The sequence below is a fragment of the Leguminivora glycinivorella genome, chromosome 3, assembly GCF_023078275.1.
Source record: "Leguminivora glycinivorella isolate SPB_JAAS2020 chromosome 3, LegGlyc_1.1, whole genome shotgun sequence".
Taxonomy (NCBI): domain Eukaryota; kingdom Metazoa; phylum Arthropoda; class Insecta; order Lepidoptera; family Tortricidae; genus Leguminivora; species Leguminivora glycinivorella.
The window spans coordinates 16,407,377-16,428,806 of NC_062973.1; the positions used below are offsets into that span (position 1 = coordinate 16,407,377).

General features: G+C 43.4%; 1 protein-coding gene across 1 annotated transcript in view; it reads right to left on the minus strand.

The window, feature by feature from the left end:
- Nucleotides 1–3,337: 3,337 nt before the first annotated feature.
- LOC125242636 overlaps nucleotides 3,338–21,430 on the minus strand; it is a 75,256-nt gene continuing 57,163 nt past the window's right edge. The window contains exons 3-5 of the mRNA XM_048151464.1: nucleotides 18,474–18,612; nucleotides 9,966–10,078; nucleotides 3,338–6,178 (exon numbers count right to left, since the gene is read on the minus strand). Coding sequence (XP_048007421.1) covers nucleotides 3,338–6,178; nucleotides 9,966–10,078; nucleotides 18,474–18,612 — 3,093 coding nt within the window. The remainder of the gene's footprint in view (nucleotides 6,179–9,965; nucleotides 10,079–18,473; nucleotides 18,613–21,430) is intronic.

Consider the following 21,430-nt stretch of genomic DNA (forward strand, 5'->3'; position numbering starts at 1 on the left):
CGAATCCATTTACCAGCTGTTGTAAATCGACTTGTACATTTAACTGTTTCCGAGCGCCGAAGCAGCAACGTTTCGCTAAACCTAAGTGCGTTTTCACATTATCTGATCCGATATCGGATGTCAAAGGCACAAATCAAAGATAGCGCCTGTAATGTATAGGATCAGTCTTACGTCCGATATCGGATCGGATAATGTGACAACGCACTTAGTGCCTTAGCCATGAGGATACGACACAAAGGGGTATTTCACTAAAAAAGCTGGCCATTAGTCGATGTAAATAAGTAATAACTTAACCCCAAAATTAAAATTTTGAAAAAACCCCCAACCGCGACAAGTGGACCGATTTTCATGAAACATGGCTAAGAACACTCCCGACAAACTCAACATTCAAACAATACTACGATGCCACAGACAGACACACACACACACAGACAGACAGACCAACAAACAGACACGTCCGACTTATAACACCCCGTCGTTTTTGCGTCGGGGGTTAAAAATAAAAATAAATAAATTAAAATAGCATATTTGGATTGACACAATAGAACTACTTAAAGAAATGCATAATTATAGATAATTTGGGTCAGCTTCTTTAGTGAAATACCCGTATGTGCGACAAATGAGAAGAAGACAGGTCTTACTTTGTGCATCGGTGTCGGGGCTGAAGTCGGGCCGCACGGCGGGCCACACGTGCTCGCGGGACTCCGCCATGTCCTGCTCGCTGCTCGACACGCACTGCACCATCGCCTGCAACCACAAACCCATGGGTCAAACTCCGCTCTGCCTGGACCAGATTACGTAAATATACTTAAATATCGATAAATAATTAATAAGCAGTACTTAGTAAGTACGTTCTCAAAAGGTATTTTTTGAAAAAAATATTTCTGTAATTATTCAAAAAATAAGACGAAGAAGGTGGAGGAATGTTGTTCCAACACTTGGTTGCTTGCTAGTTATCAAAAATTGTCTTTAAACGCAACAGTTTCGTGAGGTGATGCAGGATGTGACCTGGAGCACTTTTTCGAGAGTGGAATGATGATGGAAGCAGGAAAAACTCGTCCATATATTATTTTGGTGAATAGTTATTCGGGCTTTTTGTCATTCAAAGCGAAATAAAATATTCATCGGGGGACAAGTCGTGGAATCAGGGCATAAATAATTGCAAACTCGCTTTCAAGGTTTCGCGCGTGAAATACGCATTAAATTAAAAGTGGAAAAGATCGAAACGTAGTTTCGCACCTGTATGACTCTTAGCGTTGAAAAAACCGGAAAAAATCAAATGATTTTTCCCGAAGTTTATGAATTTTTCATTTTTTTCGGTATTTTTCGGGTTTTTTAAGAAAAAAACAAATTAGCAATTCCCGTCAACTTTGTTCCCGTTAACCTATTTTGTTACCAACATTTAGTAATATAATTCGACTTTCGTAAGATATATACAGGATAATTGTTATAATTAAGAAAATATAGATACTAGAGAACCTTAATGACGAAATAAAACTTAATAAAATCTCAATTCATCAACAAAATCTTGGTAACAAAATAGGAATTAATAAAAACAAATTTAACTTTTTCCTTAATTTTTGTACAAAGTTGACGGGAATTGCTGAAATACATTATTAAAATTAGTGTTCTATTAATCACTCTCACTCTCATCATGTACTGACGGTCAACTGACCTTGGCAGTAAAAAAGGCGGTTAATTTTTAAAAATATAGGGCTCACCGGCGAATTGTCTTTATAAAACGCGTGCCTTCTTAAACCTTGAAGTTGGCGGAATCATCGACGACACTTAAAAAAATATTGAAAATGTAAGGGCGAAGGATTAATTCCCATAGAAAATTCGAATCTCGCGCCATTTTTAGTGCCAAGATTTGGTTGACCGTCTGTATTTCAGTCATTTCTGCTTCCATGTCGTCGGTGTAGCCCGTTTGTAGGTGCAAATTCGCCCGAATAAAGATTAATTTATAAAATCGTTCGGGCAATAACCGATTTCTATGTCTGGTATGTGTCCGTCCAAACAATGACAAATTTCTTTCATATTTCATGTTTTTTTTTGAAAAATAAGAGCCGAAACATTCGCGGTTTTTTTCCATAAATTTCTGAAAAAAACCAAAGGAAATGGAAAAAAACGGGAATTTTCCGGCTTTTTTCATCGCTAATGACTCTGTCAGCTTGTAGCTGTTAGTTTATCGTTGGCGTCACAGTCGGTAGGTATGGAGAGGAGATAGAGTAGTATATGTGCGGTGTGCGCGCACTCACCGAGGCGGCGGGGTCGGCGTGGTCGTGCGCGTCGTCGGGCTCGGCGGTGGTGGTGTCGGGCGGCAGGTGGTGCGGGCGCGGGCCGGGGCGCGGCGAGCGCGCGGGGTCGGCGGGCGAGTGCGTGGTGGTGTCCGGCGGCGAGCCGCCCGGCGACTTGCGCGCGCCCAGCGTCTGCGTCGACACCGAGTGCGCGCGCTCCGGCCCGTCCGCCGCCGCGAACGCGCCCGGGCCCGAGCGCGGGAACGCACAGAACGAGGCCTCCTTGTCGGGCGACGGCGGCGGCTCGAACGTGCGCTTCTGGATCTGCTTCGTGGCGAGCAGCACGTTCGGGTCGATGCCGAGCCGCGAGCCGGCGCCGAGCGCGATCGACGAGTGCGCCTGCGAGTTGGACACGAGCGTCGTCTGCTGCTGGACTATGGTCGTGTTCTGCTGGACGAACGTGTTGGCGCGGTTGGTCGGCGCGAGCGAGCGCTTCGGCGACAGCGGCACCATCAGCGTCTGCCCCATCTGGTTGGTCTGGATGAACTCCTGCTGGCCGGGCCGGACCTGCGGCGCGTTGAAGGCGACGCTCGTCGGGCTCAGGTTGGCGAGGAGCGGGCTCAGCTGCCCGTTGAAGTTGGGGCTGTTCATCATGACCTGGCTGTTGGGCGAGAGGAACTGGGCGCCGGGGCTGTGCTGCGACTGTATGATCTTTCCCTGCTGGTTCTGCGCCCTAATGACGACCCCGCCGTTCGCGCCGGCGGCGAAAACGCCAGGGTTCTGCACCGGGGTCAGAACGTTTTGCCCGTTAACGGTCTGCAACTGGAGCTGCATCGGCATCCCGTTGGAGTTGTCCTGTATGATCGTCCCGTCCGCGGTCATCACCATCCCGCCGATATTTGGCACTATGAACTGTTGGAACGCGGGGAAGTTGGGCATCACGTTGCTCGCGTTGTTTATCAGGTTCACCGGCTGGAGTAAGTTGATCTGCTGCGACGGGGACGTGTTGGCTATTATTTGTTGCGATCCAAAGTTGCTCGAGTTGCCCTGACCGTTCATCACTATGTGAGCGGGGGTGCCCGACTTGCCGGGCACGATCGTCAGCGCCTGCAGCATGGGCGCCGGCGAGATGTTGTTGTTGGGCGACAGCTGGAACCCTCGGGGGAGAACTGCGGGCTGGAGCTCTGCTGCGGCGAGGTGTGATGCACCATGATGTTGTTCGGGTTCGGTTGGGGCGCCGTTATCTGCAGGACGTTCGTCACGCTCGCGCCGGTCTTCTTTTTCTTACTTCTCTTCTTGAGGGTCTCCGGGGACAGCATGGCGACGGCCGGCACGAAGCCGGGAGCGGGCTTGTGGCCGTCGCCGGGCGCCACGAGCGGCAGCACGGCGCCGGGCTGCAGCACCTGCGCGTCCACGGCCACCACGGGCGGCTGCAGCACGAAGGGCGCGGGCAGCGTGTTGACGACCACCTGGTTGACCGCCGGCACCGCGGAGGCGGGCGAGGCCACCGTCGTGCTCTTCGGCGGCGGCGGCGGCATTTGATTATTCGAGACGATGATCTGGCCGGTGGACGATATCAAGATCTGGCCGGGCGTCGTCGGCGGGCACGGTCTCCTGCTCGCCTGTACGGGGGTCGTCGAGCCGCCGGTTTCCGGTTTCGCGGGCCCGCCGCCGATGACGTTCTGGACCATCTCCAGGGGCGACTTCGATATCATGTTTTGCGCCGTCGTGCCCGCTATGTGCAACGGGTAGCTGGTCGGTAGATTCACCGAATTTATGAACGGGTCCGGCTGGTTGTTCGGTATCGCGTAGGAGGTGGCCAGGTTGACGCTCGGCGGGGGCGGCGGCCGGATAAAGTTTATCTGGGACGCGTTGATGGAGGTGGTGACGGTGTTGGCCTTGCCGGCGAGCACCGAGGTCACCGTGTCCCTCGTGACCGAGAAGCCGCTCGCCATGGTCGTGACGAAAGTTTGCACGTAGCACGACTGGACGAGCGAGTGGGCGGGCCCGCCGCCCAAATGCGGGGGAGGGCAGTAGCCCGGCATAGAATTCTCCACCCTCTTCCTAGACTCGACCCTGAATATTTCCTGCGGGAGTTTCAGCCCGGGCTTGACGCCGACCATCGATATGTTGTCCACCTCCATGAGGTTTTTATTAACGTTGTGGTTCGATATGAAATGCATCATCTGAGTGCCGGTGATGGATTGCGAGGCGGGCGGGCCGGGGTCGTGGTAGTGGTAGGCGGGGTCGCCGGCGGAGTAGGCCGGGCTCTGCACGGGGAAGGAGCAGCCGGGAGCGAACTGCGAGCCGCCGCTGTGCGGAGTGTCGGTGTTGCGGGAGCTGTTGGAGGAGGTGGGCGAGGGCTCGGGCACGGGCAGCCTGTCGGCGGGGGAGCCGTTGCTGGTGCTGACGGTGCCGGCCTGGATGGGCTGCGCGTCGTGCGAGGGGCTGCGCTCGAGGAACGTGGACGAGACCGGGTTGTCGTCGAAGCGGCCGGGGCTGGCGGCGAGGCCGGCGTCGCCGCGGTTGCCGTCTATCTCCATCTTGTACATGTTGTGCTTCATGTATTTCGCTCTCATCTGGTTGTCGGGGAAGTCGGCGCCGTTCCCCTTGAACGCGTTGCATCCCTTGCAGCACTGCGAGTCCTGGCTCTTGTCGGAGAGCACGCTGCTGTCGGGGGTGTTGTTGGGGGAGGGCGACGCGTTGGGCGCCATGCTTCCTCTGTAGACGTTCATGTCGCACGGTTTATTTGACGTCTTGAACGATTTATCCGGCTGGTTGTTGGCGTAGCAGTTGTTCGTATTTTCGTACTGGCCGCCGTCAAAGGAGGAGTTGATGCCGACCTGTCTGGATATCGTGTTGTTGAGGAGCACCGTCTGCTGCGCCAGGTAGCCGTTGGGGTCGTCCATGAAGGACGGAACGCTGTTGCCGGACATGTCCTCGCAAGATTTTCCTTTAGACTCCTGGACCAGCCGCATGCCGTTGTTGAACGTCATTATCTTGGTTTCGGCGGCACCGTTCTTCTTTTTGGAACCCTTATTGTTCTTCAACTTTTTCTTGTTTATTTCGGCGGTAGGCCACTGCTGACTTATCATATTGTAGTGCTGGGGCAGCGGAGGGACGCGAGAGCACATGGCCGGATTCATAGCATCATTGTTGACAAAGTTATTCTTAACGGCGGCGTCGTCTGATATGGTCAAAGGTGGGTCGTCGTAGTCAATATTGTCTAACTTGGGAGGTTTAGGGCTAGGACTCGACATGGGGTTGGGCGCGGCGTCAGTTCTCTTGACCTGCCAGGGCGGCGTCTTCGCCGGGTTAGTCTTGACTACGGCCCCGTTCTGTATCACCAGCTGCCCCTGTGGCACGTACTGGTTCTGCCCCTGGAGCATGTTCTTGGTCGCAGACTCCGCCAGCTGCGACCTGTAACCCTTCATGGCCATCTCTATTTGTTTTTGGTTCTGCTGGATGAAGAGCTGCTGCTGCTCGTTGATCTTCTGCATGACCTCGGGCGTCAGGGGCTGGTTGAGCCCGCAGAATATCTGCGACTCGTCCTCCTTCGCCGGCGGCTTCGGCTGCGGGAGATGGGGCTCCTTCTTCTCCTCCTTCCGCTCCTCGGTCGGCTGCATAACGTTGGCGGCGTTCTTGAAGTTGGGATGTTTGGAGTAGCCGGTGTTGACGCCGATGATCTGGCCGTTGGTTCCCAGCACGGGCATGCCGACGTTGAGCGGGCTCTGCATGGCGGACGGCGTGTTCTGTTTGGCGAGGTCCTGCGTGTCCTGGTGCTGCGTGATCCAGCCGCTGTTGACGGTGAGGTAGTGCGAGGGCCGCTGCACGTGCTCGTGCTTGTCGTCGTGCGGGTAGGGCGGCGCGGGCGCGGGCGCGGCGGCGCGCGTCCCCGCCAGCCCGGGCGACAGCGTGCGGTTCTGCTCGTTCTCGTGAGCCTGAAACCAAAAATTGCATATTATTATATTAAACTTATTGATACAGTGTAAGGAGCCCAACTACCCAAGTTGACACGAACAGGCTCCTTCGACAATTTTAGAGGAATATACCATGTAATCATAATCAAATAAAAACGAAACGATGAACTAAAATACGATACTAGCGGACACACATTTTAAGAGGAACGACGGAATACGAGGATAAGGAACGGTCAGCCAAGAAAGTGGTTTACCACTTTTCGACTCCATGTTAAACACATAAGGTCGAAAAGTGATAAACCACTTTTTTGGCTCACTGTACACCGAGTGGATCTAAAATGAACCGAGTATTGGATAAGAGCGATGTACTAAGTAAAGACTGTACACGATAAAATCCGGCCATGCATGACATGGAATATTTTTTCCCGAATCCACATTTTAAAGTAATTTTTGTATTTTTATTAACCAGTATATCTTAAACTATATAATAATAGTAGCTATTCGTTGTAATGCACGAGTAAGTGTGAGTTTTCGCCGAATATAGTCCATAGTACATTTCATTTTTTGTCCAGCGTTTTTTGACAATATTCACAGGCTTCCTATCCCACTTTTCACAATTGTAGTTATATTTTTAAAAGCCGTTTTACACGCATTAGAATGTCATCTTACCAAAAAAATTGTTATTGTAACTCATTTCGACATTTGGGAGTCAGGAAGACTTTCTACTCCAAGCACTGAAAGTTGTTTATGTCTGGAGAGCCAAAAAGTGTCAAAAAGTCGAAATCAGCAAAGTTAGAAAACTTCAGAACTTTCTTAACCTGATTACAATCAGAAAAATGTTTACTATTGTGGAATCAGTATATCATTTTTTTAATGTTTAATTATATTTTGGCTAATATAATTAAACATTAAAAAATCTTTTTAACAGGAAAGTTTTGTAAAGACTGCCAGAAGACAGTGCACAAAAAAATATTGGTACCATGAGATATACACTGCTAAAATTCATAGACCAACTAACGTTATGGTATGTTTATATCTTTAATTTGTAGGTTGATATCCGCAAATTATATGGAAACGGTCCTGCTTGAAAATTAACTTTCTATTAAAAGATTTGCCATATTATGTATGGCCGGATTTTATCGTGTACAGCCCTGTTTCTGTGTTATATGTTCAAAAACCACATTAAAATGTTTAGTTACAGTAAACTTGCATATCACTTAAGAATATAAGAAATTGTAATACACCGTTGAACAGCTGTATGTGTATCCAAGCAGTACCTGTTTGCCACCGACGTGGTATAAAAAAATAGGTAATATTGAGAATGTTTACGATACGTTCAAGAACAAGAAACAAAGTAATCTCTAGATTCATATGATGTTAATTATTTCCCATTAGCATAGTAATGGTCATTGAATACAATTTAACGATATCTAGTAAAACAAAAACTAAACAGCTGTGCGAATGCTTCCAAATGAATCATCGATTCTACTCGAATACCTTTCTCTTTACAAAGTGTAACATTGTAAAGTCAAGTACAGTACCAACAAATACAAAACAAGACCATAATCTTATAAAATCATTGCCAAGGTCTGAACGGAAATGGGATCGCGAAATATTCATAATAGACAGTAAAGGCTGGCAGCGGGCCGGCACTTATTGCTGCTATGAATACTTAATGTGGTGCACACTTTGATCTCCGGGAGGGCGCTTTCTGCAACGACATACGCTATACGATACAGAGAGAAAACTATGATCTTGAGGCTATTTTTGCTGATGTCCAACCATTTGAAGTACCTAGTACGTATATTAGCGTAAAGCCAAGAAGTCATCAAAGAAGACAACCGATTGTAACTTGGTAATGTGTTATTTTAATTTAATTTTCATTAGCAACATATGTAGTTACCTAGTTACACATGTGATCGCCGAGTTAGGAACGCGAACATGCCATATGCATAACATAATCTGGCGGGCATAGGAAATGGAGTACACGTCGAAATCCAATGGAAACGAAAGCATCAGAAACTACGAAACGCTCATGAACTTTCGGTTGATATTATGTATGTACTTACAGTCAACCAATTTGAATCCTAGACCACTCTAGAACCCTGTCTCATTACCACCGTGCTGTATTTGCCAAAGAAGTCACTTCGACGTTTACTGTGAAAGGGTTCTACAGTGACATAGGATTCAAATTGGTTGACTGTACCTACCTCTTCAACTGTTCGTCGGCGACTTTTCCCGTGATCAGTGAACTAAGGACTGTTCAATTTACTAAGCGGACACACTAAAACATCTTTAAAATTTGTAATTTAAAAACAATTGATAAACAGTTGACGGTGACGACATTAGAGAAGCTATCAACGTCGATCGCTACATAGTTATTCTTCCATAGTTAATTATATTTCACGATGCAGCGTATTACTTTGAACGATCGCAAAGCAATCTTGCACAAATGGTGTACTGGAAAGTGTTCTCTGCAAAAAATCGCAAATATGTACAATTTTTCAAAATCAGCGGTGTTCCAAATCGTTACAAAATTTGAAGAGCATCATAAGCTTGAGGATTTACCTAAATCTAGGCGTAGAAGCGGTCCGGCAAATCCTCAAGTCGAGGATAAAGTTAGGCAGTTGTTAAAATCGTAAAATTATCTATCGGTTCACCAAATTGTAAAAAAGTGGGCATTCGCGTAGGTACTGTTCAAAATATAAAAAAATAAATAATATAAAGACATATAAGAAGCAGAAAATGCAGAAGAGAAGTGCAGATAACAAATTGCGATCCAAAAAATGGTGCGGAAAATTGTATAAAGTGTCGCTAAAGAATAAATCTCGTTGCATTTTAATGAACGAAAAAACGTACGTCAAATTTGACTGTAGTACATTACCGGGACCCCAGTCCCACAATGACGTCGTAGGAGAGTATGTGCTAGATGAGGAGAAAACCATAAAAATTGATAAATTCGGGAAAAAAGTACTTGTTTAACAGGCAATCTGTTCCTGTTGATTTAAGAGTGTATCTTATTTTGCTACATCTATTACGTTTGTTGTCGTTTTAATAACATTCAGCTAAATAAGATGTTAAACTATGCAGAAAAAAATGCTTTTTTTAAGTGTCCGCTTAGTAAATTGAACAGTCCTTAAGGTCGCGAGAAATGCCTTATGCATAACAGAATAGGCAGCCATCGAGCCGGAATGAATGAACTATGCATAGGGAATGGAGGGCGCGTTCATCTAAGAGTGAGATAAGCGAACTGAAACTACGAGACAGTCAATTGAAGTTTCGCTACATTCTTGACTCTCGTCCGCCAATATTCGTAGGTGACCTATTATCAACGCACTGAAACCGCGTGAAATATGCCTTACGCATAGCAGAATAAAAAATTGAGAGCCTATAAAATTCTGAGTCAAATTAATTAATCAGATGCTACTAGAAATACGATGCATTAACTATATGCTGGCTAGAGTCAATATTGATATACTTACTCCTTCCTATCGTTATAAATTAACTAAAACTATATCTAGTTTTAAAAAGTTTCTCTTTGGGAACAAAACAACCTGCACACGCCTTTTGAAACCTACTCTAAAACGAAACATCACAACAGCGCTCAGCGCCACTTGCCAATTGTGAATGTAAGCAGATGAATTAAATATCTCTATCATAAATATGTGAGTTTCCATGCCTAAAAGGCCCTTAATGCTTTGGATGCAATATTAAGGTTCATTCTACCTGAAATTTTATCATAAATTCTGATAAAATAACCTTCGAAGCATAGAAAGCCACAAACATGAATAACAAATGTGGTGCGTACCTTGAAGTCCGCTTGGGGTCGCTCGCGCTGCACCGTGAGCTGTGACACGCTCATGTTCGGGAACGCTCGCTTCTTCATCTTCTTCTTGAGGGCGTTCAAATCCGTACCCACTGCTGTAACACAAGCAAAATTATTATTGAGTATGTTTTTATTGTAACATTTAAAAAACACTTAAAAATATCTAGTAGGTGAGTAACTCATGAGCTCAGCATGAGCAATAATAACTTTAAATAAGACAAACGCAGTACCATATTTCCTGCCATTATTTTCGTCTCTATCAACAAATAAATTTGTTTGACTGTGTAATTGTATATGCTATTAATGAATACAATGCTTAGGCCCAGCAGCAGCAGCCAATAAAAAAATGGTTCTTTTAACTATTTATAAACTTTTTTTAAATAAAGTTTTATTTCAACCCTGTGCCACGATTTCAATGTGAACCTCATAAAACTGCTTGGTTCCAAAAAATAATAATTTACTACAATCTTGAAAAAAAAATACAACCTAATATGTCTTTGTCTATAATAACCCTTAGTCGTAATAAAAGCGCCCGCTAGTAAAACAGCACAAAGTATTTACTTATTGTCCTATTTCTACCCTCGCTTGTACAATACTATTAATAACAATCATGACACTATCAGCACACAATACAATAAACACAGCGTCATCAATAAACACCGCTGTCAATAAATAATGAGATCAACGGCCGCTCGTACGAGGATGGCCTAAATGCGAAATGAGCGGGCCACGGGTTGCGGGCACAAAGAGTTGTCGCAATGACGTTATTGAGAGGGACCGACCTCGTGACTTTGTCCTGCTCTCCAGACGGCTCGGTAATTGAAAAGAAATAGCCCCGACCACTCGTAAAACATTTACATACTTATAAAAGATTACATAGACTACAATGTACTTATAAATGTTGAAAGAAGGACACTAAAACATTAAACAAATCAAATCGTATCCTACGCTATCATAAAAATGGAAATCTCATAATTGAAAAGGAAAAGCTTAAGTTATTAAATCGTCTCAATTGAGAAAGATAACAAATTCTATTAGAATATACCCTTATCGAGATCCATTTCCGAAGGAAACTGCGAACGCCCCAGATTCTGGACGAGGGAAATGGAAAATAAGCGGTTTCACAACAAATCGGAAGAGGAGAGAGCATCCGATCATCGACCCATTTGTGTATTAAACGAACCCAAGGATGGCCCGTGTAACTCCGCGTGGAAACGTTCAATCTCCTTTGTATTAAGATTAAGTTTGAAGATACCGTATTATGTTTCATAGCGAGCATAAAGATAGCTAACACGTCGTTAATACAATACACCGTTAGCTCGCGCTCAAGCTAGATCACTTGAAAGTAAGTATATCGTGCTTGTAATTCGATAGCGCTTCATAATTAGTTAGCGAGCCGAATATAATACCGTTATCTATTTGCACATTATCTGGCAGATTTGCAATTAAAATACGGGTTGTGGGCGGCGTGCGGGAGTGGGCCCGTCGGGCGAGACGTGGGGCGCTGGGGTGGCGCGAGTCGTCAGATCAATAGTCGGAGGGTGCGCGCCCACGCCAGGCGGCTCTGCACCACCGCCGATTGTTTCAAATTACGTCCCTTTGTTGCCACCGATCGAGTCGCCAGCGTTTTTGTTTGCTCTAAACGGCCGACTTCCTTTACGGTAATTACGCAATTCTGCGGCTCGCCGTGTAGACTTCCCGATTTACCACTCGGCCGTTCCGAGACCACTAATGCCCGTTCACAAACATTATCTTCTTAACGTTCTTCGTTACGATTTTTATTTATTTTAAAACGCAATTATGAGAAAATATTTGAATAAGTGTAATTAATGAAATGTCGTTGTTTAATCATCTGTAATCAGTTGTTTAAAAGCTCGAAAACAACATTAAGGTGGGCAAGCGAGGGGGATAAAACGGGGTCTTAATGAGTGGCGCCCGAACGGCAACCGTGGGACCGCTTATAGGAATTCGTAGGCAGGGGTTAACAACGAGTGTAATTATACGAATCGGGTTTTATTTTTGCAAATATGAGGGATATTTTATTTGGATTACTTATTGAACAAATTGGTTTACTGATTGGTTGAATATGTGATATCTGTTGTGTTTTTAATATTGTTTATATCTCATAATTCAATAGAAAGTTATTCATTTGGAATTAAGCTATTATTTTGTTTTAGTTTTTGGATTGGTCATTATGATTGGTAGCTAACCATATAATCCTGGTTATTGTAAAAATAGGTGTGTCAACCAACATTAATCTTACAAAATCGTCATCCCAAAAAAATTATATCTACGAGTATTTAACGAATACCAAAATGATGATGAAAATGATGAATGATGATGGGTTAAATTGTGGCGTAGACGAGAGGCTGGCAACCTGTCACTGCAATGTTACAGTTTCGTTTACTTTCGACCCCTTATTTGCCAAGAGTGGCACTGAAGCTTTATTAGTTTCATGTGTTCTGCCTACCCCTTTATGGGATACAGGCGTGATTGTATGTATGTTGTACCAAAATGATATTGCGTTGACATATTTTTACTAAATAGCAGCTTGTCGGCACGCTTAGACCAAACGATGTAGATATGATTATTGTAATCTTGTGTTTAAGCAGTATAAGTTAAATAAATGTTTGAGGCGTTAGCGCCTGGCGGGGGAGTGTGGGCAGGTTGTTCCTCCCGCAGTGACGAAGTGCAGTTACCCGCTATTCATGCACTAAATGCACCCCCGCCCGCCCGCGCCGCGCCCGCGCCCGCCGGCTGCCACTTAACAACAAAGAGATCGTTCTACCCTCTTTGTTACAAGAAACAACTACCCCGAGCAACCACTTTTCAGTGTTGCTTTAGTGCCTTAGAAATAGAGAGCGGCGTGGCTTGTAAACTTTTCTCTAGCCTTTGGGTTTATGTGAGTACAAACGTCAGTGCAATAATATAATTAAAGAACTTTGACGAGCATTATTCGCAGTGCATAGTATTCTGCTCATGGCAAGTCGAAAGCTCAGTACTCTCAGTAGGTCTAGCACATGAATGCCGCGAGAGTATGTCGGCGCGAGATAGATCACACTTCTTTTAACTGCATTAATGACATAAGGACATACTCTCGCGGCAGTCATGTGCTAACGCTGCAGACGGTTGACAATTTTTTTTTAATTATTTTAATTAAAATGGGCAGTTGTGACTAATGCCGATGAATGACAAAAACAACAAAATCATAAATGTCTCGGTTTAATTGGGCAAAATATTTTTAAATGTTATATGCGTAGCCCCTCGAGTCAAATCGAGGATCCGGCAGACCTCGTCGGCGATGGCGGGATAACTTAGACTCCTTTTTGAGAGACTGGTCAGTTGTCGCACAAAACCGAGAGGAATGGAAAAAGAGGGGGGAGGCCTTTGCCCAGCAGTGGGACACAATAGGCTCATAATAATAATAATAATGCGTTAAATGCGTCAAAAGTATCTGCCACGAATACTTTATCAAGCGCATATAATGAAAAGTTTCGCGTTCAATTATTTCTTTCAATTACTGTACATTTTTGAGACATTTTAGACATATCTTTTTTGTTCAGAATTGACACGTCGTCTGACCTGTTCGGTTACTTTTAATGCTGGCTGTACCTAATGTACCTATCGACAAATAAGCAAACGGAAGCAAGTCCCTGCACTTAATTTAGTCGCACAGTCGTGCGTACGCCATGCCATTAAAATCGCACGATCGGGTGCAAAAACTCCTGGTGCGCGAACGGATATCTTGTTAGATATCGACTGTAGGAAGCAATAAAGAACTACAGACGAGCGAGATCGCGGTCTGCGGATAGCGATGCGGTACAGCTGTTTAAACTAACCCATTATACAGGATACTGTCAATAAATCAATAGGTACAATTGAAAATAAACATTATATTAACTCAAATAAATGTCATATACAAAGGAAAAGTGACCAAGGCCTCCAAGTGTTCAAAGCTGGATTGTGGTGTTGGGAGTTGGGTTGGGATATGACATTTATTTCAGTTAATTAACTTAAATCGTAGTGTGACTACTAATAAATACAAACTAAAATATTTTCTATGAAGATAATTTGTTCTAATATTTTGCCCAAAACATGGTCTGTGTAATATGATAATGATTTTGAAAAATCCTGTTTAATGTTAGAACATTGATATTTATGTCATTCCAATGGTGTCCCAAACCAGGATTGTCATATTTAACCTCAAGGATCCCTGACAATTTTTTGTGCTTTTGAATTTAGGACTTTCTTTTATTCTTGTAAAAGTTCAAACTTTATGTACTCGTACGAGGGTACCAGGCAGGCAGGCATGGTACATCAGGCCGTCCCTATCACACTATTTGTAAGTTCGATAGGGACGGCCTGATGTTTTATCATTTATTGAGCGACCATGCTTGTCTGCCAGGCCAGGACACAGCATTATATAATTTATATGGGGTACACCAACCGGAGGCAAAGTGATATTCATTATAAATTTATTTTATTTATTTTTCTAAAATAAATATACTTACGTAAATATATATTGAGACCGCCACTAATAATTAAAATTGCCTTCCATATATAGGAGGTTAAAATTTTAATTATAGGACACTCCATATACTGCAGCCAAACAGTTTTTGCGTATGCAGTTAACGATCTCAACAGTACAGGATGTTGTTAATTACTGCAGCTTAAGTAAAACTAGTAATTTGCCAGAGATCGCACTCCGAGACGGTTTCCGCTAATCCCGTTCGGTTTACACGCGTCTCGCGTAATTGGATAAGGGAGTAGTGTATCCAAATTACTTTTGATTATAGATTTAAAAGAAGTGCAATTATCTAATTATTATGTTTGTGGCAGAATGCCAAAACTGTTCCGAAATGCCGATCAAGCCAAGTTCAGAACAGCATGAGACCGGTTGTTGCATAGATTTTTCAGACGCGGTCTGGTATTCGTATCGCATGTTAGGTGTCGCTCGGAGCTGTAACAACTCGGCAGACTGGTCCGCTAATCCAATGGTAATCAGTAATCGTGTCTCAGGTGTCACACTATAACGTGTGATGATTAGCTGAATGAATAGAGCAGCATGGCAATTGCGTCGATATTCTGTTAATGAATGTGACTGAGGTGGATAGCGGTTTCCCAGTTCAAATCGGGCCTTCGCATCATCATCATGCCGCGTACACTGGTGCAATAGTGTGAACGACTTCTACCAGATTGCGCTCATCCAGCCGCACAAGTCGCAAATGGGATAATAATGGTCCTGGCGAAGCTTTTGATAAATTTTAGTGAAGTAGGCAGCGGTTTCCGACTCGGATCCGGTGTCTCACCGTACCACAATTGGACGCCCAGTCCGAGTGGACACTAGTGTAATTGAATAAAGAGCCGTGCGAAGAATACGACCAGCAATCTGCGCGTATAGTTAATAAGACATCAATGTACTCGGCGAAGTTTCTGTTAGATGAATCCCAGTGAAGTATAGGCAGCGGTTTCCGGCTCGGATCCGGTGCCTCACCGTACCACAGCCGGGCGACCAATCTAGCCAATGCACACTACATAGTGTAATTGGATAAAGAGCCGTGCGAAGAATATGACCAGAAACCCATGTGTTAATTAGACAATTAATACTCCAGCCGAAGTTTCTGTTAGATGAATCCCAGTGAAGTGGGCAGTGGTTTCCGGCTCGGATCCGGTGCCTCACCGTGCCGGCAGCCGGGCGACTAATCCAGCCAGTTCACACTGGTGTAATTGGATGAAGAGAGCCGCGCGGAGATTGCGTCCGGAACGCCGGGCTCGCCGCTAATCGGATAATAATGCTCCCGGCGAAGCTTCTGTTAGATGAATCTTTACCCGACTCACCACCATTAAAATATGAACACGAAATAAAAGGATTGATGAGCAGACTTTTTAATTAAGCTAAAAGGCACTTATATCTGACTTAACTTTGAATTTTGAATAAATTTAAGTAATTCAACGCATATTGAAGACAAAGGACTTCTTATAGCTTAAAACTAATCTCATTTTCACAATAAAGTAACTTTATTGTGTTTTAAATTGCTTTCATAGGTCAACCGTACTACGTGTTATGACTCCGAATCCGATTAACGCCAGCGTAAAAAGAAAAACCTAAACAAAACGACGAGAAAACGGCACAGTCAATAAAGTCGTAATTGTTTACGGGTCATTCTGTGACTTTTACACTTTTTTGCACACTTTTGTACGCATTGAAGTTAAACGTTCTGCAATACGCATTTACCGGGATAAACGCCTTAATAGCGACATGGGTTCTTAGAAGAATACCCGTAATAGGTGGTTTAACGTTTGTACGGACATTTGATTTTCTTAGAGAAACGGATAGCCACGAGTCCAAGAATCAAAAGCAAAAACCACGGTGTTCACAGCTTACCTTTAATGTTACGTAGAATAGAAAAGGTGTTTTATGGCAAAACATATAAAATGTTCAAGCTATTTATCGCATCCGTTTATCTAAGTCCAAGTTCCTCTAGGTAAGTATAGGAAATATATTTTTATTTTTTTATTTTTATATTTCAAAAGCTTTCACGAACAGACTCTATCCTACAGTCCTACACTATTTATTTTCCGATGCAAGGAATAAAAGCGACAAAGTCGGATGGCGGAAATGAAATAAGGCTAAGAATACGCGAGTTGGTCGGGCATGAATAGTATGAATACCGATGCCATAGTAAAGGAACAGAGCCAGTAAACTATCTCATTGGCTACGACAGTGGTTTCTAACCTATTACTAATTAGGAAACCTAGTCAGTAAGTTCATCCTCCCAATTTTTAAGTCACTCATGGGTCAAACGCGATAAAATAACAATGCAATAAATAATAATGTTATTTTTGCCTGTACTTTTATATATTCTGTGGTTCGACCCGACATCGAGTTCGACGAATAACTTTAAAAATGTGTACAAATCGCGAGAATTTAAAGTGTTTTATCGTCCCAATAACCAAGAATAAATGTGTAATTTAAGATTAATTCAAACTGGCGTAGGAATAAATGGGGATGGTGCGAGTCAGCAGCATGCGAATGTGGCATACCAAAGCAAACAATCCGCCATATGGTGCTGGAATGCCCTAACACCAAATTCAATGGCAACGTCGAAGAGCTCAAAACCTTAAATGGGAAAGCCGTAGACTATTTTAAGACTTCTAGGTTTAATTTTTAATTGTATAATGCAGTGACATGCATGTAAATATAATGCCATACGATAAATAAATAATAATAATTCAAACGAGGGTAAGTATTTTTATTTAATTAACCTCAGTTAAGGAACAACTGGTCTAGAATATAGGACCATCGTCTTGAACCATAGTTTGATGCTGCGGGCAGACCAGGCACTGGCTGGGCCAGGACATCTAAAATTCTAAACATCTTATTATCACTTTCTAGCTCATGTTCGTCTCGCTTCTCGAGCTTACGAGATTATTTTGTCAGAGGCGAATTTTAGACACCACATTATTGTATTCCTTCTATTTCCAACTCCAATAGTAGGCTATCTATAGTAATCCAGTCTGGCGGGGCTCAAGAGCTAGTAAGTAGCATACACGTTACTTTTCTAACGGCCCACGTATGTATCATTTGTTTGAAGATAGACCACTCGAAACAAACCCACTCTGCCAATGCCTACATACTTATAGGAAACACAATTCACCCTCTGTTATTTCGACAACAATTTTCTTCTCATCCCACGCTCCTTCCTTATGACATGAATAATAATTTGTTTATTGTTCTCTCATTTCTCCTTGTTTGCCCGTCAAATCGCAGATTGAGTTTCGCAAAGTAATTTGTTTACTCGGCGAAGCTCCCTCTGAGCGATTAGTTCGACTTGAAGGTATCAATGAGACTTAAGTAAAATTAATTACAGCGATAGATTAAAGTTGAACCAACGGTATTAACGGACAGACAGGGTGAGGGTAAACATAATGATCGCATAAATTTATGGGTTGTAAAGTAATGTCACGTAACTTATCTATATATCATTAGATATTACTGTCAGGTTGACCTTTTGCAAAAGTAAAAAATGAAATGGACAAGTAGGAGCGTTTCATATTAATACATCTATAACAGACCCTTATAAATGGTTTTGTAAAAATTACAAGCATTACCAAGTAATTACTCTGGGTTTTTAAAATTAAAATAACATACCGCATTAAAGTACCACTAGGCTTCAATGGGGCTGAGCCGGGTAACAAAGTGATCAAGTGGATGATGACAGTGAAGCGTGAACGGGGCAGACCCCGACAGAGATGGAGAAACGATTCAGACGCCTTGGTCCACAACTGACAAAACTAGGAAAATCGGGAGTTGGGGTAAGAGGCCTTTATCCAGCAGCTAAAAGTGTCCATTAGGTCCACTTGCACCAACGAAAATGGAATGTTAACCCACCATTTTGTATGGAATTTGACAAATGACAGCCGACTAACCCTGTATGAGTTATTGGTTGGTGCAAGAGGGCCTTATGGGCTCAAGGCAAAATGGTTTACCTTTCTTCTGGTCCACAATAGGCGGCGGCGTGGAGGGCGACTGTGCTCTTGCCTGCAGCGTTGCCAGCAGTTTCCGCTTGTGGTTGCACAGCTTGGTCAGCTCCGCGCCCGACGCCGCTTGATATGGCTTGCTTACAACCTGCGGACAAATCGTAAGTTAAACGTTTCACTTTGATAAAAATTTACCGATGACTATCGAACTTTCAGCCCAGAGACCTTTTCATCCTTTTACAGAACTATTAATTACATTTAGGTGGACCATAATTGACTACAAATGAAATAGACTGGAAATCTTTACATAGAACCATTCCTATAACAATAGTCTTAATTCAATGGTTTAGAGTCACAATAAAGCCTTTTAAGAAAAAAAACATGAGTCGTTACCAAATTTTTAGTAGATACCTATCTTTGTTGAACTAGGAAAGGAAACCATAGATTAAGAGATTAGAGAGCTGTAATATGAAAATTGAAAAGCCAACACATTCAGCTCGCTCGTCAACCCCGATTGGAAATTCTCTCGGGGAATGATTAATGAGAATTTTCCATGGTTGCTTGGCAACGTTGTATATTCTCGTTTATATAACCGGAAATACGCTATCAGTGACTAGAAATACAAAGATAAATGAACGACGAACGACACGAGTCAATTGACAGGTTTTTTAAACATGCTCATTGAACTATCGTGTTCAAAATACTGGACGACGAATCCGAATATTGAAATAATGATCGAAGTTGAACACAGTGGGCTTGTCTAAGTACGAGTAAGTGAGTGATAGTACCTCTCACAAACCCATAATCATTTCCCCTTTTAAAACATCCGTGTGGATGCAGATTAACTTGCACAATCGAAACACACCATGTGCATATTCCAGAGCGTAGCTAATCGCTGCAGCCAATGTATTATTCCAACTTTAAAAAGGGCATATGTGCGCGGTACAGGCTTGCAAGTTACGTCGCTTTTATCGGATAGACTGGCATTCAGCTAGTCAGTATCGCGTTATGAGCAACGCCCGTCATCGAGTCGTTTCCTGGTTTCATGTTAACGCGCCGCGCATATTTACTGCAATCACCGGGTATTGAAAGTTTTCGTCATGTGGATTGGCGTTTTGCAGGCAATTTAGTGTTCGATATTTCCGGCCGATTGGTTTTAATTGCTTATTCATGATCGAGAATAAGTTGATATGGAGTGGACTCTGTGGACTATTAAAATTCATTTCTCGTCTCCACATTTTCATGCATGATTGTATCAAAGATGATGTGTACATTTGTACAATACAATTGATTAAGATTTAAATGTCACGCAACAACTCCAACTATTGTTATGTCTAAGTCTTATTAGGGTCGAAAATTATAAACCTAATAAATCCACTTTCGAACACAAATCCTAAATGACTGACAAAGCCACTTTAGAAATATACAATTCGCCAAATGACGTAATAGTAATAAATCATGAAAACGCATTGCGAACAAATCAGCCAGTAGCATCTTCAACTAAGCCATTGTGTTTAGGTGCTGCAGTCACACTAATGCATAGGGCATTGCGTGTCAACTATTAATTTATGAGTGGGCTGGGAGCGATTAAGCGCAGTGCATAATGCAACTATGCAACAAGCTCAGCCTGGTTTGCAGGCATTACTGTACCGTTAGATGTTACTTTCACGTACTCCAATCTCGCTCAATTCGGTATGGGAGACGCAGCCTTGTACACAGGAAGGTAGAGCTGATGTTCGTAACCAAAGGGTTGTTGAGATAGGAGTTGAGGATGGGTATTGTGAAGCTGTTGTGCACGATCTGTGAACACGTCCGCAATTCATTATAGGCGGACGCCCACTGTGCACGGCTGCACACGCAAATTGCTCCCTGCTCGCCCGCTGACACAGCTGCATGTAAAGATTTGTACAAAACGAGGAAATTGCCGCTTACGGGTCTTAAGTAACTGCGGAGTTGACGCGGCCGGGGCCGGTGGGTGATTTACGACGACACTTCAAAAGTGGCAAGCGTGTGTTTAACATTCCCGATGAACAGTTAAGGCGGCATGTCAGGGTTCATCGCGTTCGACCGACGTTACTCAATAAATCGTCTTTACAAAACATGTCTTACTTAGATCATGCTGTCATAGATTTCAATCACTGTCTGTCTCATTTATAACAAATGTTGTTCAGAACTTTTTCTATTTACTATTGCAAATTCATCTACTTTTTTAAAATACTAATACTTAAATAAAATGTCATTGTTATATTTCAAACTTCCAGTTTCACTTAAGAAATCACGCCTCAAAGAAAATACATACTGCATAAACAAATAAAGATTTAGCGCGCAAAAGGGTGTTATCATCATGTTTCCTCAACAATGAATATTGTTACAGTTAAATCCTTTGAAGTAAAATACATGTAACACATCCAAATCCGGATCGAACACAGCCTGCGGCAAGCCCAATTGGCACGGACATCCATAACAATGCCTTGTCAAAGCGGGGGCAGTGGGGCTAATGGCGAACCCGGCTAAATGGGAATGCCTGGGCATACCGATAAGCCTACACAATACAAAGCCATTCATTTCAATATGAAACCAATCCACGAGATGGATACAACGGCTATACCCGACGTGTCACGTGTCAACTAATGACCGAGGTCTAATTAATACTCCGCATGCATCATGTGCACAAGTGATTCCATATGACATCGTCTACCGTCTGTAGACTGAGCTACGACCTTGAGCGGAGGATAAACAAGTGTTCGCAGTAAAAAACGACTGCCGTACACAAGGCTAACGAGTAGGTACATTATGAGAACTTCATTTTGGACTTATTACGGTTGCATTATTATTTTATTAGAGCTTCCGTTTTGAGATAGCTATGCCCAATTAGATTCCGTTATTCTTAGGGTCGAAAGCTAAGCGCGGGCTTTTTGGGGCCTAATTTAATGTAACTTGATTAAGCCGAAATAAAATTAAACGAC